We start from the raw sequence: 22,773 nt of genomic DNA on the forward strand, positions 1-22,773 counted from the left end.
ACCTGGAAGTGAAATCGAAAGTAAAAAAAAAGTAATATTTTTTTTTTACTGTGTAAATTATGCAACTGTCCGATTTCGTTGGTTTTCATAGCAAAATACCGTTATGAAATCGGGAAAATGGTCAGTGGTAAAAAAATATATATAAAGTAAAGAATTTTCACTGAAGTATCTTATCAAGATGATCCCGTGAAATGCACGCGTGAGCAACATTGAGGATTTGGTCTGCATCACAAGTAATCATCGTGATATTGTTTTCGCGGAGTTGCATCAGCTGAAAATCTGTCAGTAAAAAGTCATCATTGCCGTGTTTATCGATGATTATTTTAACAACGCCCGGGGAATGATTTCCGGTAAATATTTTTCGGATGAATTCTTCAAGCGCACGCTTGTCAACGATGGAACATTTCACGTGTTGATACATACTATTATTTTCGTGTTCATTTAATATAATTTATTATGACAGTGCTGTCGCTGATGGTGATGTCGTTAGCGTTTCCCACAGTTCTATCATCGTCGTCGTCGTCGTTGTCAGCGAAATCACTGTCAGAGACATCTTCATCACTGACAACAAAATCACTGTCAGAATCACGCTGTGATTCACAATCACGCTGTGTTTCCACGCTAGCGTCAGAACTGTCAGAGAGATTTTCATCATCATCATCATACTGTTGGTAATTCGAAGATTTTTTGGACATTATTATGATATGATATTATTAATTGAAAGTCCTTGAAAAATACTTTGTATTTTTACGATGGAAATCGTTTCACGATGAAAATCCTTTAGGATGAAAGTCTTAAAACGAAAATCCTTTAGGATGGAAATCGTTTCACGATTTCACCAGCAGATGAATACTAACAGTCTCCCCACGCAGGTCCAACAGTCTATGTTGTTGGTCAGTGACTTTAAAATTCATCCTTGTTAGCGTCGGATTATGACACCGAAGAAATACTGGATTGATTGGCTCCTGCACAATTAAAAATCCAGGCGGTTGTGTAGGAGTAAACGAATACAGTATAAACCCTTGCTGGGCTTGATTTGATATTGTTGTGTCTATGTTGTAACTGCCATCGATGACATCACATACAAGATTGACCGCGACGACATCAGTGATTGCTACGATGCCCGGAGAAATATGCCGGCCATCGCTCGCTGTGGAATTATCATGTGCCAAGATAACGGGTTCTGGTAGTGTTCGCGCGTGTTGTGCAAGTATGTCATCGAAGTATTCATCGACGATATCAGTGACGAATTTTCGCAAGATGACCGGGGAAACATATCCTGGTAATTTAAAATTCGGCAGTTCAGCTTCGGTCAGCGAGTACTTATCCAAAAATTGTTGTTTAATGATGGAGCTACTGTCGGTTACTACCTGAATCATTCGTTGGTTAATATATTCCATATCTGCGGCAATCTGATTTAATATTTCGATTTGCTTAATAATTTCTCCACGTGAACCTGTTACATCAGAAAGATGTTCTTGGAAGCGTTGCCGTAGATGCGCTAGTTGGGCACGGTGCTCCACATTAATAGTTTTAAAAAGTTCAGTAATTTCGCTCAGATAAACACGAAATCCTAATCCTCCCACTCCCGTTGAATATGTTGCACGAGTAAAAGTCAACACAATATCGTCGCCGTCACTAAGAGGCGGGATCCACCTATCCACCGTTGCACCTTTTATATCATCCAGACGCGGCCTATAACCGGGGGTAATTCCGTGATATGACTTCGCGTCAGTGATATAATCGGATTTTTCGGGTGCAACGGGTGGTGTCGGTGGTGCCGGTGGTGGATTTCGAGGCCACCCTAGCACGGTTCTGATTGAACTGTTATAAATGTCTACGGCGTAACCCGGCGCGGAGATTTCGATGATCGTTGACAGCGTTGGCTCGTGTGCAGTGATTGATATTTTTGCTTCTTTTCCGGTGATACGTTTTATTTGACGCTGTATTTCTTTGTTGATTTCCTCTATCTGATAACTCCCAGTGGGTAACGCAATGACGTTCCAATCCCGGGTTCCATCAGTGTTATTCTGATACGAAAAAACAAATGAGTTATTTGGCAACAGTCCGTGAAATGATGTCGACCTGATATTGGGCCAACTGTGATATACTCGTAATTGTGCCAACGCGATTTCACTTACTGGAATTGCAGTTGGAAAATTAATGCTGAACTCTGGTTGCGTCGAGGATATTGATATCATTGTGGTCCTTGTCGGAGTTGTATTTGCTGCTATGTCCAGCAGCGCTCGATGCTGAAGTGTCTCCATCGCTATTGTTACTGTTGGTTTTCAAATGAAAACCGTTTGCGGTTTCAGTATTCGCTGCGCGCTCGTAATCGTTGTAAATGCCAGACATCAGCGTGAATTCAGAATCTGATATGTTGTTGTCGTCTACGCTGGATGATATCAACGAGGACAATTTCGAGTAGGCGCTGTTGGCCGCGTTGGCTAGTTGCTGATACTCGTGTAATTTTGTTATCGCACACGAGAATATTTTTTTCGCGATGATGTTGGCAACTCCCGCAATCGTCGTTGAGGCCGAAATCGCGATGGGGATAGCGATTGCAGCAGTTACTGGTGTCAGCGCAGACAATAGCACACCAGTGGATGCAACTACCGCGGATACCGAGTACACTATTGTGTCTAGCACAGTTACACGCCGTTTGTATTTTTTTATTTTTGTTGCGCATCTGTCAATGGTGTTTTTCAACGTTGATTGCCATTCGCGTACCTGATCATATCGATATTGTTGAGCATCTGGAAATGTTTCGGATTTCAACGTTGTCGTTGACATTATTCAATTACGCGGTAACCAATTGAGGTGTTTCTGCGACGAATTCCAAACACCACCAGTAAGATGTTGCGGTTAATTTCTTGTCTGCGGCTTCAAGTATAAATATTTCTTCGGTTCCGCTGTTTAGTATTATAGTTACAACCCCGGAATACTTATCGGTGGAATGTCTCCAGGGAAACGTTGTGAAGATTTCAAATTTAGCGGCGGAAAACACAGACAACCTGTACACGCCAGTGACCGTTGCTGTGTATTTGATAATATTATTTTGTCGGGACCATGTTGCGAATCCCGATGATACCGTGAATACGATGTTGGTGATATCCCCGGGGGTAACTGTAACGGGGACTTTAATCGAACTGATTTTGTTAACGATCTCAGGAATTCCCGATACGATATCCTGCTGTGTTTGTTTGATCGTGCTGATGTCGTTCTGTACATCGGTGAGTTTCACATCGACGACTGGAGCAGTTCCAAAGAACTTATCCACGGTATCACTAGTTTTTTGAAAGTTTCTTTGGAGTCTTTTAAACCCGTTCACGTGAACATCATACTCTGACCGCAGCGTATTTAGTTTACCGTTGACGATGTCCACATATTGTTTGTTTGACGCATCCTGGTCGGATTCGGGATTCGCTAACGCGGTTATTTTGTTGCCGCTCATGCGGAGTTCGCCGGTCATTACGTCGCCGGATTTTGTTACTTTGTCGCGGACTAACGGAATAACGGTGCTGTACTGCGCGTCGACGTATTGTTTATTTGCGGCATCTTCGGGACCTATTGGATCCACTAACACAGTTATTTTGTTGCCGTTCATGCTGAGTTCGCCGGTCATTATATCACCAGTCTTTGCTACACGTTCCCGGGCGACTTTTCGTGCATCATCTCGCAGCATCGCAATTGATATCGACGAATCTCTGATTCTGCCGCTGTCGGTGAACACAACGATGTTGTCCGTGACAGCTCCAATAACCCTGCGAATTATGTCATTCCACTTAATGTTACTGGTTCTTAGTTTGCCGTGCCTGTCCTGAAAAATAACAACCTCATCTGGGTCTATCCCGGTTAGACTTAAAAGATCATCAATTTCATCTTTAGTGGCATACTTCGATAAATCGACGTCTTCGCGGCGCTCCTTGGATCTGCTTGATCTTCCGTAAATATCAACCATTATCTGTTATGGGGTTGTTTAAATTTGGAGATGATTTTTCAACGTGTATTCGTGCACGACTTTATGAGGAGGAATCGCTGGATGTTTTGTTATCGCGTCAAGAACATTCAAAACCTCTTGACCACATATCGGAGGATCGGTTAGTGTTTGTGTTGGTAACGTTGACTGCCAAACTGGAATTGGAAATCCTTGGACGTACCTGAGAAATTCAACTGGCGGTGCTAGCCCGTACGAATCGAAATAGACAATTCCACGCGGATCGATCGCGTAAGCAATCCAATGAGTCCCAGGGCCTTCTCGGTTGTCAAGATTAATAATTCCTGTTTCTGGATTATTCGGTCGTGCTGGTAATTCATCTCGCATAAATACACCTTTGAAGGATTTTATACGTAATTGTTTAGCAGCATCGAGTAGATCAAAATTACTCGCTGGAAGCTTCAATGCTGGAAGTGTTTTCAAAACCTTTTTGGGTACCATGACGCCGGAGTTCCTGGAAGTCTTAGACCGGATCCCTTTTTTTGTATCCTTTCCCGGTGGCTTTCTTTAGTGCCATTCCAGCTGCGGTTCCAACAGCTCCTAACGCGGCTGCTTTTGCGACTGCGGGAGCAGCAGCAGCTATCAGTGCTGGTATTGCTGCGAGAAGAGGAAATATACCACCGGTTTTAACCATATCTTTGACCGCGGCCGGAGAGAGATCAAGTCGAACTCCAGTCGTTGATTGCTTCGCGCTATTGAAATGTTTTAGCTGAGTTTTGGTCAGCGACAGCTTGTTTGGACCTCCCGCTAGCTGATCGTGCTTTAACGTTATTGATGTCCCACATGTGCTCGCGTTCTTCGATTGTAATTTCTTCGCCTGACCAGGAGTCAGAGTGACATTAACATGATTGTATGACATTTTATTTAATACGAGATTGATCTAATTGTTTACATATTTTCCACTGGTGCATCGATGACTCTCATTCGGCCGCCAACACCCTCAAGCAACATTGTCTTATCGGAAAGTATGACAGCGATCGCTCTAAAACCACCAGGAATTGCAGGTGGACCAACAACTGCAGCTGGTATAGGACCGTCTATACGAGCTTTGAAATGTAAATCAACAACAGATTGTCTAACAAGATCAAGATGTTCCAACGAAAAGTAATATATCGGATACAACGTTGTAAAATCTTTTTGTGATATTTGCAGACCAGTATCCACGTTAAGGTCGCGTCCCATAAATGACATCAAACGATGATACGCACGTGCAACACGATTACCCTCGTAATCTATTAATATATCCTCGGATGGTTCTTGATGTCCATTTATTCTCAACGAGACTTCAGAGACATTAAGATTGTCAAATACCATCGGATTTCCTTCCTGACGGTTTAATCTATTATTATTCTGAAATGCGATAAAGATATGTCGTGGTGCTGCTAATCCACGTTGCGATGAAATATGCCACGTGAACGATCCAGTATTATCGCCCTGAAGAGTGTCTGTGGTTGTCGTTTTCCAGGACAGTAGTGTTTTACCACCTGTATCCATAAAAGAAAGTAGTTGTTGTTCTGCAGCGATTGACGGAGACATCACTGGCATCCACTGCGATAATTTAGTTAACGTCACTCTACCAACGTCAGCAACATCAGCATTTCGCCAGATAGCATCATTATCATCACCTTTTCGTACAAGTACAAATGTGTGTTTGGAGCCGAATATAACCTTATGGACCTCTCTGCAAAATCCAAAAATATGAGACAGCGGAATCACACATGAGAACTGACTAGCAACATTTAACATGGTTCTACGCGCTGCAAATCCTTGATTATGATTCGGGTTTGGAAAATATAAATCTTGAACATCAGCATTAGCGGCTCCAGCATTGTTCCGTGGTTGTCTAACAATATAAGGACCTTGATCAGCAACGTCCCTGGTATCCTTTGCAAACATCATTGACGGTCCAGCTGATCTAGTATAATCATCCGAATATCTTGCTAAACCGATAACTGTTGTAGCAACGTCGATATTATCATGAATTGTTTCAATTTCTTTTCCATCTATCATGTATATGGCGCTTTTAAATAACGCCATGATGCCGTTGTTAACAAAACCAACTTTATCAGCTGCGTCATAAAGGGTGTTATCATGTTTTGTAAATCTACCCTCGACTTCTATGAAAGCCTAAGCGGGTAAGAAATATCTACTTGTATCCTGGACTTGCAGTTCAATTCGCCCACGCTGATCAGGAGTACGAGCATCATAAGAATAATATTGAAAATCACGTAAAGATTCATCCCTAAGTACTGGTTTGGACATATTAAACGCGTCATTGAGTTTGGGTGCAAACATTTTATTATGAATACAACGGTTTAAATAAAAAATGTTTGTCACCGTCGGAAACCACTACCGGCTATCAAAATAGCGGTTAAACTATCTTGCAGCGCTTTGGAGGCAATTCCCGTTGTTGCGAGCTCAGTTAATTTTTGATTTACAGCCTTATTTACTACGTTACTAACATTTACCGGCATAGCTTCGGTGGATGGTAGTTTTACTGGCGGTTGAACCACACGTGGTTTTCCTCGTATCAATTGTGCTATTCTATCTTTGATTGATTGAAATACTTTCCCGGCAAGATTACCAACAGCGCCAATGGATTTATCCCTGACAACATCAACAGCTTTCATTGCGAATTGTTTTGCTAACGGTCCTGCCTTTGGAGCAATCCTTGTGACTAAATCTCTGACAACATCACCGACTCCATCTCCGTAAACAACCTCGTATACTGGTAATCGTGAGTTTACTACTCTAACCATTCTTGGCCTGTGAAAAGAATCATGTAGTATCATTTTATTTAATTATTGTTTCTCTAACTAAAATTATCAGTCGCTGTAATAACCGTATGCGAGTTCGTTAATGAGTTCTCTATAGATGTGAGAATCCATGATGCGGCCGCGAAATAGTCGCTGACAGATATCAGCCGCTTCATTAATTATTTCCGGAGAGTTATTTCCGGCACGTTTTCCTCCGATAAGCACTTCTAACCGAGATACATCAGCGATGATATTATCGGGGCAAGCAATAAAACCAGACCCGGTTTTAGGTTCAAGCATCCCCAATTCTTCAGGAACATCTCCTTCTGGATCAGAGTAAGACGGCGCTGGTTTCTCTTTTTTAGGTCTTCCCTTTCGTTTAGGTGGTTCAGATGGCGGTGATTGATCTCTCTCTGCGGTAACTTTCTTCTGCATTTCCTTCGCTTGTATTTTCTCTTTTTTCGCTTGTTTTTCTGCTTCTTTTTCATCCCTTAATTTTTTATTATACCCAACTATACCCGTTTTTATATAATTATAAGTATCATCACCCTTAGATATTCGGGGAATATCTCGATTTACTTTATACACATAATCAGCCCACTCGGATTGAGACATACCCTTGACAGCTTCTGGTTTTAGAAATTGGTGTCTGCGACGATAATTATCAACAATCCAAACAGAAAACTGCTAAAGCTCATCTAAGTTACTCAATGGAATACTTTTTATTTCGTCGATACCATCTTCGGTAAATTTTTTAAGAAATGTTTCCTTGACAGTTGCAAGTGGACCTACTGCACCTGGACCTACTGCACCTGGATCAGCTGCGGCTGCTACTTGTTGTTCACTAAGTTGTTTTATTGCCTGAAGCAAACCCCGCTCTGGTTTTCCGCCCTCAATTGCAGCCTCTTCTTCAGTTCGTCCTTTGATAGCAGTTAAAACCTTTCCAGTGACTGTAGTGATAGGTTTAAATAATTCCCCTGTGGTCGTTGCGAAGCCTTCCTGAATTTGCTGCCGTGCTTGTAATTTTTGTCTGACACTATCACGGACAGGAAGAAAATTTTTTATTGCTTCAAGTCGTTCTCGAGCTAGTCTAGCGGAATGTGCTTCTCCGATGTTGGCCATTATTGTTAACCCGAATTTTTAATTCACAACTAAAAATCCTAAAATGATTAGCAGCAGAGAGACTACGCCACCAACGTCGTCGTCGACGTCACCCCGTGAAGAAACTATTATTTATAGCGGCTGGTTATCGCTGTCGAAATAACCCCGTTAGCCAGAAAAGAGGATTTAGTCATCATAGTTTCTGGCTAGAAGGGTTTATTTTGCGAAATAAGAACTTCTATCAGAAGAGTTTTTGATAGATGGTCCTGTTGGACGAAAAAGTTGGTGGGCCCAGTCTCTCTGCTGCTTGACGTTTACCAGTAGATTCTAACACTCACATACAGTATTAATATTTACTTTCAGAAATACTGAAATTGCAATTTCTACGGCAAATTCAAGGATCATCTCTGAAATACTAGATGTTTTTCTTTCCTTTTCCTTCTTTTTAATTCTTTATTTCTCTGACTCTTAATTGATTGATCATTTAATATACTGACATCATGCAATATCATATGTTTGTATTGTCTGTATCGAGCTAATTTATATCATCGGTATCGAGCAAATTTGTATCGTCTGTAACGAGCTGATTTGTATAGTCTGCATCGAGCTATATTTCACAAATATCGGCGATTCAATATTCTAAATAAATTTAAAACAATCCAAAATGAAGGTAAACAAATCTGTATACGGTTTTGGGGAATACCAGAATGTTGCTCAGAAGATTACACATAGAAAGAAGGATTATCGAGAACGAGTATCATGAACATTTAATTCTGATATTGATACTACCCACCAAGAAATCAATCAGTCAATCAAAGAAGCTTACCCGTGGCTATGTTGTTCTTCCGTATCATGCATGATTCAGTTCTAATCTGTCTTGGACCCAGCCGTGCTCCGGATCTGTTGGATGTCCCTATGTCTAGAGGTATCCCAACAAAACAGGCATCAAGTCCTGTATAAACATTAAGAAAAATGAATGGATATATATATATATATATATATATATATATATATATATATATATATATATATATATATAAGCACTCACGACCCCCAAATCCCCTCACTCCTAGTCCCAAAACCAATACCCCCATAAAAATTAGCACATAAGTGATAAAATGTAACTATGGTCCTATTGACTGCGCATGCGAGACTTACGTTATTTCATGGACAGATATGGTTTTAGATATAACTTCACCAACCTGTGATTTAAATGAGAAATGGGAGTGATCTTAATGTATATATATTGTATGTTATACTCTTTTAAGACTAAATCGGTACGCTAATAGTTGAAAATATTATCGTCAGCTTCTCATTATGGTCATTAATATGAGTGTATTTATGTCCGCATTTTCTAATCAAGAAGCACCTTCAGAAGTAAGCTTAAAAAAGATTATGAATGCATTGATTCCGTCATTCGCACGTTACTTTACTGGATAGAATACGGCAGATTCACTCATGCGCAATAAGGAATCAAACTCAAAGAATTCATGTACAATAATTTCAATTATGGTGCAACTTATATATATATATATATGTGTGTGTGTGTATGTGACTAAAGAATGCACGCATTAAGGGCTATTTTGTATTAGTAATTGGATTAAAAGGTGGGTGGGTGTGGTCACTGTTGCATTACCCATTAAGCCCACAAAACGCGTGCTTTGGCACCAGCCGAACAGGAGCACCATAAATAAAATCAAATTAATTGTTGATGCTAAAATCGAATAAATTATATTTCGACATGCATGTACGAGTATTGTGATTTGGAAAGATGTCAACACTGGTGATTTCCCACCTTTTTAGCTTTTAATATTGTTTTCATTTTAGAGTTTCTCATTTGGAGAGTGGGGCACCATACTATTGTCCGTACTTAGGGCTCTGGAGGGCCTGAATCCGGCACTGGGTGTGGTATAGTTAAATATCACGTATAGTACGTAATAAGTTCAAAGTTCTGTATTATTAACTTTAAAACCTTCTATTCAGTGTTTATTGGACTAACAGGCATTTGATATTGCAATACGTCACGGCATTGAGATAGTATTTAGCTGTTGCACCGTAATTATCTTGTTGCACGAAGAATAATCAAGATGCAACGAGACTTACATTTCAAATATACATTGAGCCTTGCATACGATGTACACACACACACACACACACACACACACTGGATTGTATCTTCTGTCTAATATGTCACATATAGGGAAATAGTTAACACTTATTTATACAGTTATGTATATATTAGTGGTGATTTAGTGACACTTTTATGTATTTATTATAATTAGTTATGTATGTTGTTTTTGTATGACATTTCAACACTGGACTGGATAAATTAGTTTGTATCGTTGTACAGTGCATTCATTTGCAAAGACACAGGTACTGACAAAACAGGATACAAGGAGGCAGTTGAATGTGGCAGGTGGTCTACATAAAGTGAAAATATTAGAACAAAGTCTTAGATTTTGTATACTTTGCCTCGAACCCATTATTATGATACCAAGAAAGTGGTTAGAGATTTAAACTCAAGATTCATTCATTAATAAAGGTAAGAAAACTGATACAATAGATATTTTATCATGCACATAAAGACAGGTGAGCAGTGAGGACATGAATATTCCATCCAGAGTCTTGATTTTTGGGAACATCATAATGTTTGAGACTAAAATTATGATTTTTAGTATTATTGCCAAAGTATGTGGAAAACTGTGTTGTTGTCTTCATCATAAAATGCTTACGAACAAAATACAGGCCTTCCTACCTTTTTTAGGAATTACTGTCACGGTTTTTGAGGACTAACATTTTATTTGCATATATACTATGTACTGTTCTTAATTCATTGTCACTACATACAGGCTGTACACTGCATCAACCTCTGTGGACAAAAAGGCATGGTATTGTTTTTATTAGAAGTTTTTCTTTCACACACTCAATGGTAAATGGTGCACCTTAATTAGCTGAAAGAAATGGGACATTCTTATTACCATACCTTTTAGCCATTTCTTCACAATCAGAGTACCATCCCCCACCCACTTGTATGGAATTGTACATTCGCAATAGTCCTTCAGGAATTACAGATGGCAAAGGACTACAATGCTGTTGGGCATTTCTGCGCACCTAAGGTTTCCGTTTCTAATACTGAAGCAAAACGCATACTGAATTCGACTTATTGATGAAAATAAAATACAGCAATGCTTACCATTTGAAAAGATACAAGTGTCACAATAATATTATATTCAAAATAATATTATTTTTGGACACAGGGGATACCAACCCCGTGTTTTCCTGACTCGCGATATGTCGGCCTATTCTGCGCACAGCTTTGAAAAGATGTCATGTTTATCCATCGGGCTATATAAAATGAAATACATTACATTGGATTGGTTCTGTCCGCAGTTCAGTCGAGTAATTAGGTCAGGTTTATAGTTAGCTTTACAAAATTCAACGTAAAAATGCCAATAAATGGCAAGAGATATTAAGCAAACTAAACCGATCTTGTAAAAAAGGTAGTAAAGTTCAACATTTTATGAAAAATAATCTGTTGGAAGAGAAACGACAATGAATAGGATGCAATGTGTTGACAACGTCTTCTTCAAGGGGAAAAATTAGTACAGAATTTAGAAACAGTCTATACACCGGTGAATTTCTTGAGAATTTATGTTTTAGCGAGCAGCAAGTTGACACGTTGGGTAGCAGACGATATTGTAAGTGTGGGACAACTTCTTGCAAAAATGAAACTTGGATTAAAATGCAGTATTGTTTTAAGGTATACATTTCCATCTTTTATATAATTTATTTATTTATATGATTCTTAAAGATACATAGTAAATCGGATTTTCTAGTTTACCGGTTCAAGAAAGTCATGGAGTGGATTTTCATGTAGACATTTAGAAATCACATTTTCATGAGCATTTCGAGTCGATATGTAGGATATTTTTGTACATTTTATGAATATCACTTTCCTTGATTAAAGTACGATCGTTCTTTCTTGATACAAAATGGATTTTTGAACCAAAATAACACGTGATCCAATGTTTACAGAAATGACTTATCGTTGCGCAGAAATACCCGAAGCGCAGAACTGGCCGACATGGTGGTATGTCTAGTAGACAAACGCTTTATACGCCTAACAATCAATGGACAAAATGTTTTTAGATCCGTCTACATGTTGAGTAATTTTTTTACTTTAGTGATGAAATATATTGAAATATCCTGCTGAAAAGTGAAACACTGTCTATTGTTAAAGAGACCATATCAGTCAAACAAACCTTCAGCAGTACTTTGCACTGGAAGTCGCATCATAGACGCCAGCCCTCCGGCTCGTATCATCTCATGTCCAGAGAGTGGTTCATTGAATTTTTGTAGCCATGCGCTTGTAGAAAAGAGTTTTTTCCAATTTCTGGCACTGTGGTTGAATGCTCTTAAAACAAACATTTCAGAAAATAGCGTGGATCAGGTTTTCCACTCTAGCTGATGTTTAGTGAGAAGCGTGACTCCAACAGTTGAAAAATAGGTCAGAGTATCTGGCTGATTACAGTCATAGTGTGTACTGATCCTAGTACACATGTACACCTGTATATACCATGTCATTCAGAAAGCGCGTGGAGTGTGTGTGTGTGTTTGTGTCTCAGGGACGTCATGGGGGTAAGTGGGCCCCCCTATGAGTTTGCACGTGCTGTAAAATTGATGTAGCCTATATACGAAAATTAACAAGCCCGTCAAGTTTTGGCCCCCCCCCCCCCCCCCCCCCGCTCGACAAATTGAAATGACGTCCCTGCTATTACTATCTGTCTAATCTGTTATTCAGCCTGAGCCAGCGCGTTGATATTTGCATGAATCAAGTTTTGGCCCCCCACCGAAAAAAGTTGAAATGACGTACCTGGCAGAGGCGTAGCTATGATATATTGCGCCCGGGGACGAACTATAAAATTGGCGCCCCAGCTCCCTCCCCCTTTAATCACATTTTTGAATATTACCCTTGTTTACTTATTATAATGTAACGTTGTAAGCCTCATTTTGGCGCCCCTGTACCTTGGCGCCCCGGGACATATGTACCCCCCTGCCCACCCACCCCGGCTACGCCTCTGGTACCTGGTGTGTGCGTGCGCGCGTGTGTGTGTGTGTGTGTGTGTGTTTCCGTGTGTGTGTGATTTGGATTTGTAACGTAGCTTTAACAATTTTTCAGTCATATCGCTACGATGCCTGCCGTGTGGCAGTTTATAGTGATGCGTAGCACTGGGGCATCATGCTGCAGACATGTAGCATGATGTCCTACCCAGCCACATTATCCTGACACCAGGTCGACCAGTCCTAACGTTAACCTCTTAATGCTGAGCGCCAAGCGAGGCAGCTGTTCGTACCATTTTTGTAAGTGTTTGGCATGACTCGGCCGGGGATTGAACCCACGACCTCTCGAATCCTCGTGGAATATGCATAACGTGTGTGAAGACATGCGTGTACATTTCTGAAAAGTTCCTGCACTGATTAAATTGTGATAAATTATGTACATCACAGTTACGATACCGTTCTCTTGTATTACAATGGTGGCGGTCTTGCCTGTGTATTTTCCCTGCAATTCCTCTTTATGATGATCCTTCCATAGCGCTGCCGGAGGTGATAGCTACTACCGAGAACTGTATTCGGTGAAATTGCCTTCAAGTCAAGTAAAGTAATTGCAAACTACAAGAAATTAAAGCAAATGCTGCTATGAATTTTTTTTCGTGCGACAGAAATCTTTATAAAGAGTGTGTCAACATAATATCCTTCGAACAAAATCGCATTACCACGACACATACATTAACACGACACATGCATTAACACGATACATGCAATAACACGACAGTAGTGAAGGGGGACGATTCAGGGACAATGGGACTTATCATTAAAAACACCCCTGGGACGATATAGGGACTATGTAAATTTAACATGGGGAAAAATCGTGGGACGATATAGGGACAAGGGGAATTAACATGGGGAAAAATCGTGGGACGATATAGGGACAAGGGGAATTAACATGGGGAATAAATCGTGGGACTGTCTAGGGACAAGGGAAATTTAACATGGGAGAAAAAAGCAATTCTAGGGACAAGGGGAATTGAACATGGGAAAAAAATGGGGTAGGCAATTGAAACTCTATCTCTTTTCGAGAAATGTGGGTGGCCCTGAAAAGGGCCTTTGGGTTTCTTCTTCTTCTTCTAACTCGTCCACTTCTTTATCCATCCCCTTATTTTTTCCATCATTCCTTTCTTCTTCTTCTTTTCATTTTCCGGTATCCAGTCCGGGTGACCCATGGCTCGGAACTTCTGTTGGATTTTTATCCAGTTAGCGTTCAGTTTCTCTAGTTCTTCCTTTTTCTTTCTATTTTCTTCTTCTTTTCTATCTTTTTCCCACCTGTCCTTTATTTTCTCCACTTCTTCATCTATCACCTTTCTCATCTTTTCTTCCCCTCTTTTCAATCTTTCAACACTCCTTTTGACAAAGGGCCACTCTGACCTTTTTCCTATCTCTTCCAAAAACCTTCTTACTTCTTCTACCTTCTCCAGGGCCTCTTTTAATGTCCCCACTCTGACATAAGGGGGATTTATTAGCCCTCTCAATCTCTTCACTTCTTCTTCAATTAATCCTTCTATCATCTCCCAGGCTAATTGTACGTAGTGCACACTGGTTCTTAACCTCCAATCTCTTTCAATCCTTTCAACTCCATATTCACTATCCACCATCCAAAAATAAACATGCCTTAAATCATTAAACAGTTGGGACACTTCCATCTTCTTTTTTTTATTCCTTAGAATGGTGCGAACGACGAACTTTGTGGGTTCTTATAGTGAAAGCGCGGACGTGATGGAAAACATCCCCCTAAAACAAAATTGATATTACCTAGATCATGACCAAACAACGCGCGGACGTGAAGGAAAACATCCCCTACTTTTCTCATTTCATATTATCTATTATCCACATACGAGAACCAGCAATAAACAAACCCAAAATCTACTATTTACACACAAATCATTAAAACTAAATCCATAATCTACTATCCACACAAACGTACGTGAGCGCTTACAAAACCCCATAATCTACCATTCACACAAACCTACTTGATCACTTACAAACACTAATACATACACTCGCAATTAGAAAAAAGAGTCAGTGTTTATATTCACACTACTCTACCTACACACATTGGGAAATCGATTACTATATCTTTTCTAGAGATTGGGGTAGCCCTGAAAAGGGCTGCTTGTTTTTTTTGAACTCCATGACACCTGGTTAATGATGGCACCTTCCAGGCCTGGCACCACACACACATCTTCTTCCCAGTCTCTTTTCACTCTTTTTTGGGGGAGAGCAGAGGCGGGATAAGTGGCTTCAGAATCCCAATTTTCTGTCTCTGGGATTCTGAAATTTCCTCTCTCCTCTTCTTTGTTTCTTCTCTCCTCATCTTCTTTGTTTCTTCTTTCCTCCTCTTCTTTGTTTCTTCTCTCCTCCTCTTTCATCCTTCCCTCTTCTACGATGGCCTCTGCAGCCAGCTCATTCACTATACGCCTGGCATATTCCAGGTGTACATGAAGTTCAAGCAGTTTAGCTAGTCTGGTGTTCATTCTGGTGGTGTTGATCAATCAACAAGGTAGCTAGACTGCCGAACGATTTTTAATTTATACTGAAAGCGCGGACGTGGTGGAAAACATCCCCCAAAACAAAATTGATCTTACCTAGATCATAACCAAACAACGCGCGGACCTAAAAGAAACACTCACTCACTTTTTTATACTACCCATTACTAATTTAAAAATTTTCATTAATCACTTCAATATACTATCCACATAGGCAAAGCAATCAAACCCCAAATCTACTCTCCCCACACGTCAAACAGCAAAGAAACATTATCATAATCTACTATCCACACAAACTTACGTGAGCACTTACAAACACACAATCATATACACAAACACATACACTCACACTATAAAAAAGAGTTAGTGTTTATATTCACACTACTCTACATACACACATTGGCAAATCGATTGTTATTTCTTTTCTAGAGTATGGGGTAGCCCTGAAAAGGGCTGGGTTTTTTTGTTTGCTATGGCAATCTTTTAGTTTCTAAGAATGCGACGTCCTCTGAAGATAGACTTTCTGACGATAGGTCTGCTTCTTCGGAAAGAGAAGAAGAACTCTTTGGTGTCGATACGACAATCGACAAAGCCTCTGTCAGGTTCAGGTTCCTGCTGCTGTTGTTGCTGTTGCTGCTCTCTCTGCTGTTTCTGAAGTTTGTACTTCTCTGTCCATTCTTCTTTCTCCCTGTTCACTTCTTCTCTGAAGAGCTCTTCTATCAGGTCATCAGTGACTTTTAACATTCTCACATTCTCTATCTCTTCTGGCTTCGGTATCAGACTGTGTCTGACCCTGTGCAAATTCACGTAGGCTTCGTTTAGCTTAGCTAGTTTGGAGCAGATCTTCGTAGGAGGATGAGTCGACAATGAATGGTTAGACTGGAAACTTCTCCGGTTCTTAAAGTCAAAGCGCGGACCTGAAGGAAAACAGCCCTCTATGGTTTTCGAGTCGCAACGTTCAATGAGTGTCATGAGAGGGATAGTAAGAAGTCAAAGAGCATGAATCAAGATTCCTATAGCCAAACAAAAGACAAAGGCATTTTTTTTCAAAACACAACATTTTTTTATTCAAAATCACTTAACACTAACAAACAACTATAACATTTTTAACAATAATCCAAAAATTTTTTTTCAAAACACAACATTTTTTTATTCAAAATCACTTAACACTAACAAACAACTATAACATTTTTAACAATAATCCAAAAATATAATATCAAACATTTTTTTTCAAATCACAAACATTTTTTTCAATTAACACTCTACTTTAAACAGGGCTGACAACGTTGTGAATGAAATTGTGATTTCCACTGTTGGAAGTCATTAGGCCATTGATGGACACTACGTTTCCTAGCTTGAGACAAAAGATAAGCATAATGGTCACAAAACCATTGATCTACTTTCACATCGTTTCTAGAAGAAGAACGAAGATCAAAATGAGTCACTAAATGTTCTAAGGAATAGCCCAGGCTGCGATGATGCATAAAATACACACAATATTGTCCACACACCAAGGAATCTGTGCCTTGTAATTTCACATTATTGAATCGGGTGGTCTGAGCATTTCTTCTCATAAAGTCAATGATATCGTCTTCCAAAGAAGGCAATCCGTACGAATCGAAATATTCCACACATCCTTCTTGTGGAAAGTAGACGGCTACCCAGTGGGTTCCTGGGAGATGACTGTCGTCCGTATTGATGACATAAGCTAGATGGTCTTGAGGTTTGCGATGAGGAAGTTCATCTTTAGCACAGACGACAGGATTCCAAGAAGCCGTATACGAACTGTGGTTCAAAAGATAATAAAGTTCCCAGGTATCCATTGATTTGTGTTGTTGTTTTTTTTTCTTCACAGGTAATGATAAGTCATCAATTCGATCCTGACTTTTTGCTTCAAAATGTCTGACAAGTAAAAGGCGTTTAGATCCGACTTCTTACTCTGGTCAAAGAGAGATTCGATGCGACGGCGCTCCAGAGACGTTAATGGAGGAGAAGAATGTTTATCCAAACCTTTATACCACTCGTTCAACACGAATTCTATCTCGATGACACCCCAAGCTTTGTCCAGATATTCGTCCAATTTTTCTTCTTGGCTCAACATCAGACATTTGTCGTGTTGAATTTGACTGGGATGATCGTTGTGACATCCATAGCACTCTTCCTTGATCAATTCTTTCATTACATCTGTCAGGAATGTAGCAAAACAGGAGACTAAATGGGCTTCTTGTTCTGGCCATCTTGACTTCATCATGATAACTTCTTCGTCTTGGGATTCTTCTTCTTCTACCACGGTCTCCTCACATTCCATTTCCAAAGTTTCTCCACTAGGTAAAGAGGGATAACAGTCTTCCATGGCTTCTAATAGTCTAGAATGACTTCTCTCAAACTGTTGATTTCTATGGTATTATCGAATTCTGCATACAGGAGGACGTTCACCGTCTCTGGTAGATTTGTAGTAAACTGAATTTCCACACGAATCTGACCAGATTTTATAGGGTGGAAATGTCCCTCGTCGCTGCCTTGGTCTGGAGTGAAATCGAAAGCCCACAAAGCGTAGCCTCCTGCGTCATCCTCGTACGTAATGCCGTGACTGGTGTTGGTTCCTAACTGACCGGTAGCTTCGTACAGGGACAAGTACGACCTCAAGTAATTCTTCGCGGCACCAAAGTTAGGTTCGAAAGGTCGGGTACACAAGGTTTTGACATCGCGACTGACTTCAAGTTTGGACACATTGTAGGGTTGAAACTCAAAAGGGTTTTCGTTGTAGGCTCCGTTGAAGGCTGAATTCTTGACGATAGCAACGATTAAACGCTTGGATAACTGTCCTTGGAACAGATGATCTTCGATCATGGATCACTGTCCAGTGGGAATCGTGAACGTTTTCACTTCCACTCGTCGGATCGGATACTTGGCGGTCGTTCTGCTCAACGTCTGACTGATGTCGTTTCCCACTTTAGGCAACACTTCCACACGACGCACGTAGAGTCTGGCTTCTTGAATGATAGCTGTGTAAGTGGCATCAGCTGCAGCCATTAAATGGAAAGAGGCACTGCTACGATTAAGTCTCAGGCGGATATCCACCCCGTTCAACAAATATTTTTCTTGTAACCACATGTCTAGATGCAAGCGATCCCTCAGTTCTAAACTACGACTTTGTACAATTTTCGTTCGTCGTTCTACAAATCCCGTTGTATTTTGAGCATCCCCAGCAATTGTAAGGCTGTTGAACTTAGTCGCTTTGTCAGGTTTCCATACCACGCAAGCATCCAGATGAGTGTTCTTGGCTTCTTTTCCGTACGTCAAGAGATTTTCCAGGTAGGCCCGATAAGGGTAAGTATCCATGCTGCTGCTGACCAGTTTGTTATTCAAGTACAAGTCCACTTCGCTAAACAAGGAATGCATGAAATTATTGACGGGAGCTACTGCTTCATCAGCGTCTAGGTTAGCGTTGGGTGGTTTTATCACTTTCACTTTCAAGTACAGGTAACTGCTATTCAGATCGATATAATCTTCTGGCTGTCCTTTGATTTCAAACTCGATGGGAGCGGAATCCGTCAAAGAGGAGACGGGATGAAATTACACCCACTGGGATTCTTGCATGGTCATCATGGTGGGGGGCATGGCAAACAGTTCCAGTTCTGACTTGGAACAAGCACAGGACTCTCGGTGCATCATTTTTTTCTGTTTTTCAATAATCGAAAACGTCTAAGTCTCGAACGGTTCTTCTTTTCTTTGTCTTTCTAGCTTTAGACGTGTGAAGTCTGGTGAAAGGGTGTTTTCTTCGTCGTCTCTTTCTGCCTTGTCCTTGCTGAATGCCTGACTCGGTAGCGTGCAGGGCATTTATAGGTGTATCTCGTCGGCCCAAAAGGTCTTTACCCGTTTGCATCAAGACATTTTTGCCTGCCATCAAGAAAGCTTCTTTGGGGTTTTGTTTGTCGATGATGACATTTTGGAGAAATTCTTTGCCTTGTATCAATGCCGCATCTTTCAAGGCGTGCAATCCGCGTGTCACCATCGGTTTCAACACCGGGGCCACCGAACGAAAAGCCGATTTTAGCATATCTCCTAAACCGTGTCCTCGCTGTCGAGCAACCCCTCGGTACACTGGATACATGACTTACAACTCGTGAGAGAACCGTTTTCGAAAATGGAGTTTCACCGTGACTTTTCCTTTGGTGAATGGAATATTTTGTCCCAGATCTCCTTTTATAGCAATGTTGACCGTGTCCAAATACGACTTGTTGACAGGCAAATAGTGAGGATGTACAAATTCGCGGTGAACGTGGTAAGTGTTTCCACCTTCCTCGTCAGCGACCGTGGCAGAATCCACTTTGAAAGGAATGCCACGCAGTAACGGTACGGAGGTGTGTCCCACCACGTTGTACTCCACCACATCGGAGTACACAAATATCAAATTCAGTCGTTGGTTCAGTTCTACCGGGGCACGAAAAAACTTGGCAAAAGAATCGTTGTCGTAAATGACTGATGATTCGGGTTTTTGTTCTACTATCTTCCTCAGCTCCATGTCCCCGCCCAACATGGCAAACAATTCAGGACAAAATAAAATGGACATGATTTTACCCCCTTCAGGAAATTTCATGAGGAAGCGACGAGCTACTTTATGGTACTCCAGGGTGACACTTTTTTTGACACTCTCCAAAGCTTTCAGAAACACGACATCAAATCTGGAGGCTATGGTGCTCACCAAATGTTGACCACTAAAATAATAGCCTGGGGGAATGAACAAGTGATAGGTGGTCCACTTTTGATTTTTTGTGCTAGGAGTTTTCTTGACATATTTGACATGGGTACCCAAGTACTGTTGCAATGAATCGTCATGAACTTCCACCGTAAAAAAATTTTGATTGGGAAGGACATTGAGGACTTGGGTTGGGTGAATGATTTCTACTAAAGCCACTTCCCAATGGGCTTCGTGATCTAATGGGATGGCCTGAGGTAATTTGGCCGTGTAACAGCACAACGTGTTGTTGGGAAACACCTCCATGGAACTGTCACTGGGTAAGGTTAAGTAAAATTGGTTTTGGTGACTCATAATTCCAGAGTTCTGTGGCTGTCTGAGGGGTTACTGGACGTCAGAGGCGTGTCTCCGCCTAAAATGGGGTTGTTGTTTTTGTTATTGGAGTGGTGACTGGCACTGGCACTGGACACAAGGTTCCCGTGGTTCCCGTTCGAGAATTTCAGGGAGGGATTTGGAAGCAGGTAACAGATGCAACTGCTCAATAAAATGGTCCACAATTGTTTGTCTCCTTGTTGCAAACTCAAATTGGCAATGGCTGCCCCGATGACACAATACACCACGAAGATTTGGCAGAAAAAGACGATTTACGTTTTAGGCACACGTTCTCCACACCACACCCACAAGGGTTGTTTTTGTAAATCTTGCAGAGAAGAACTAGGTGAAGGAGTGGTCGACGTAGCTGCGTCTGTGTGAAAGGGCATGATGGTCACTTCTTTTTATAGTCGATGACTTGCGAAGCGTCGATCCAAGAATCAAAACTGGGTGGATATCCTTTCCAACGTACTTTGACTTCTTTGACACGTCGTTTGCCCACTTTCCGGGTTCTGTGTTCGAGAATGCTTTCGATGTCATACACGTCGTCTTCTTTTTTGGTGACACGTTGTAACTCGGGCAAATAAAACGTTCCTTTGAGCACTTCTCCGTTCATGTCTTCCAATTTATAGACGGCAGGATGACGGCCATGCACTCGTCCAGTGACACGAAACAATTCGGTCGTCCAGTTAGGTAAGTAACCTTTGTCGAAAGTGCGCTTGGTTTTGCCGATGCGCACCCAATCTCCTACGGTCAACTCTCCACTTTTCTTGGGGACAGCCTTCGTCGGGGACGTACCAAACAGGCGCTCAAACACCAGCACTTCGTTGTCGGGAGTCACTTCTTGCGGGGCACGTCCAATGCTTCGATGGTAAGATTGGTTGTACGCTTGCACCAGGTGCGGTAAGATGTCGATGTACTTCAGAGTGTGGTGATGCGCAAAATATTTCCACATGCGTTCTTTCAAAGTGCGTTGAAAAGGTTCCACGATGCTGGCTTTGGTTTCGGGATTCTCGGTGGTAAAAAAATGACTGTCACGTTTCTTTAATTCTTTTTGGAAAGCTTGGTTCAGAAATTCGGTGCCTCTGTCCGTTTGCCATCGAAGAGGGTGACGACCGCTTTGTTTCAACACTCGTTGCAGGGCTCGAACTAACTCGCTGCTCGATTTGGAAGTCAAGGGTACGACCCAGGCAAATTTGGAAAAGACGTCGATGACACAAAACAAATATTTGTAGCCAGGATTGTAGCTGGCCAAATGAGAGACATCGGGTAAATCGGCTTGCCATTGATGATCGATGCCTTCCACTCGAGTGCGACTTCTGGCAAACTTGCGTCGAATGGGTTTGTGTAAAGTGTAGGTAGCTTGTTCTTGTAACCATCGTTGCACTTGAGGTAAACGGAGACTTTTCAGTCGAGTTTTGGCAGCACGATACAATTTTTTAACTCCTGCGTAACCTGCAGGATGCGAGGGATCGTAGAAAATGCTGGCTAACACCTTCTCCATTTTTTTTTTGGTGTGTTAATAAGTTATCCACTCTTCCGTGATGCTACGTTGGGTGGGACGAAAGGGTGGCTTAGAAACGGATTTACGTGTCCGATGGGCTACTGGAGTAGAAGTCCCATTTTTTCCAGTCACGGACATCTGTCCAATGGGGGTGTAAGTCACAAGCTACACACACATCGTCATACACGTCTTCGGTAGCCAAAAATTGTCGAATCTTTTTTTCCCGTAGAGGTCAAGAAGTATCCAGATGAAAACGTAAGGCTTTGAGCAAAAGGAGTCTCTCGTGAACATTTAAAGGCACCACTTTCATGTTGAATGGGGTAGTAAATACTGTTCGTAAAGAGTCCACAAAGAATCGGCTGGTAAACGAAATCCCAGAAAACAAGTCACTACGACACACACTATGCGTCGTCCCAAATTGAATGGATACAGTTCTTGTAATAATCGATGGTAATGATCCACGGTTTGAATATGGTCATTGAGTTCCTTCCACGGAATCTGTTTAATTACATGTGACATAAGTCGTGGCAAGACAGCCTGTTTTTCTACTCTCTTTTTTTTCGGATGCAATACACGTACTTTCTAGCCAGACATCCTCGTTCTCCAGTAGGGAATCTAAATCTTGCATACTGTAACCTAAACGTCAGAGTTTGTTTAGAAGTTTCCTCTTCCGCTAAGTAGATTCCACGTGACACACCGCAACTGAAGCACTTGACTTTATCTCCCTCGCCCAAGTAGAA

At 41.2% G+C, this 22,773-nt stretch overlaps 1 protein-coding gene across 2 annotated transcripts in view; it reads right to left on the reverse strand.

Moving 5' to 3' along the window:
- Window positions 1-12,391, reverse strand: part of LOC149798541 (uncharacterized) — a 28,798-nt gene extending 16,407 nt beyond the window's left edge. Inside the window, exons 1-2 of one of the 2 annotated variants that reach the window (XM_089956939.1) lie at window positions 12,117-12,391; window positions 8,681-8,806 (exon numbers count right to left, since the gene is read on the reverse strand). In XM_089956939.1, the coding sequence (XP_089813065.1) occupies window positions 8,681-8,806; window positions 12,117-12,282 (292 nt within the window). In that variant the 5' untranslated portion in view covers window positions 12,283-12,391. The remainder of the gene's footprint in view (window positions 1-8,680; window positions 8,807-12,116) is intronic. The other variant, XM_089956940.1, reaches the window with a different exon arrangement.
- Between the last annotated feature and the right edge of the window lie 10,382 nt (window positions 12,392-22,773).

Source organism: Sinohyriopsis cumingii, chromosome 5 (assembly GCF_028554795.1).
Source record: "Sinohyriopsis cumingii isolate HCF-2022 chromosome 5, ASM2855479v2, whole genome shotgun sequence".
NCBI lineage: Eukaryota > Metazoa > Mollusca > Bivalvia > Unionida > Unionidae > Sinohyriopsis > Sinohyriopsis cumingii.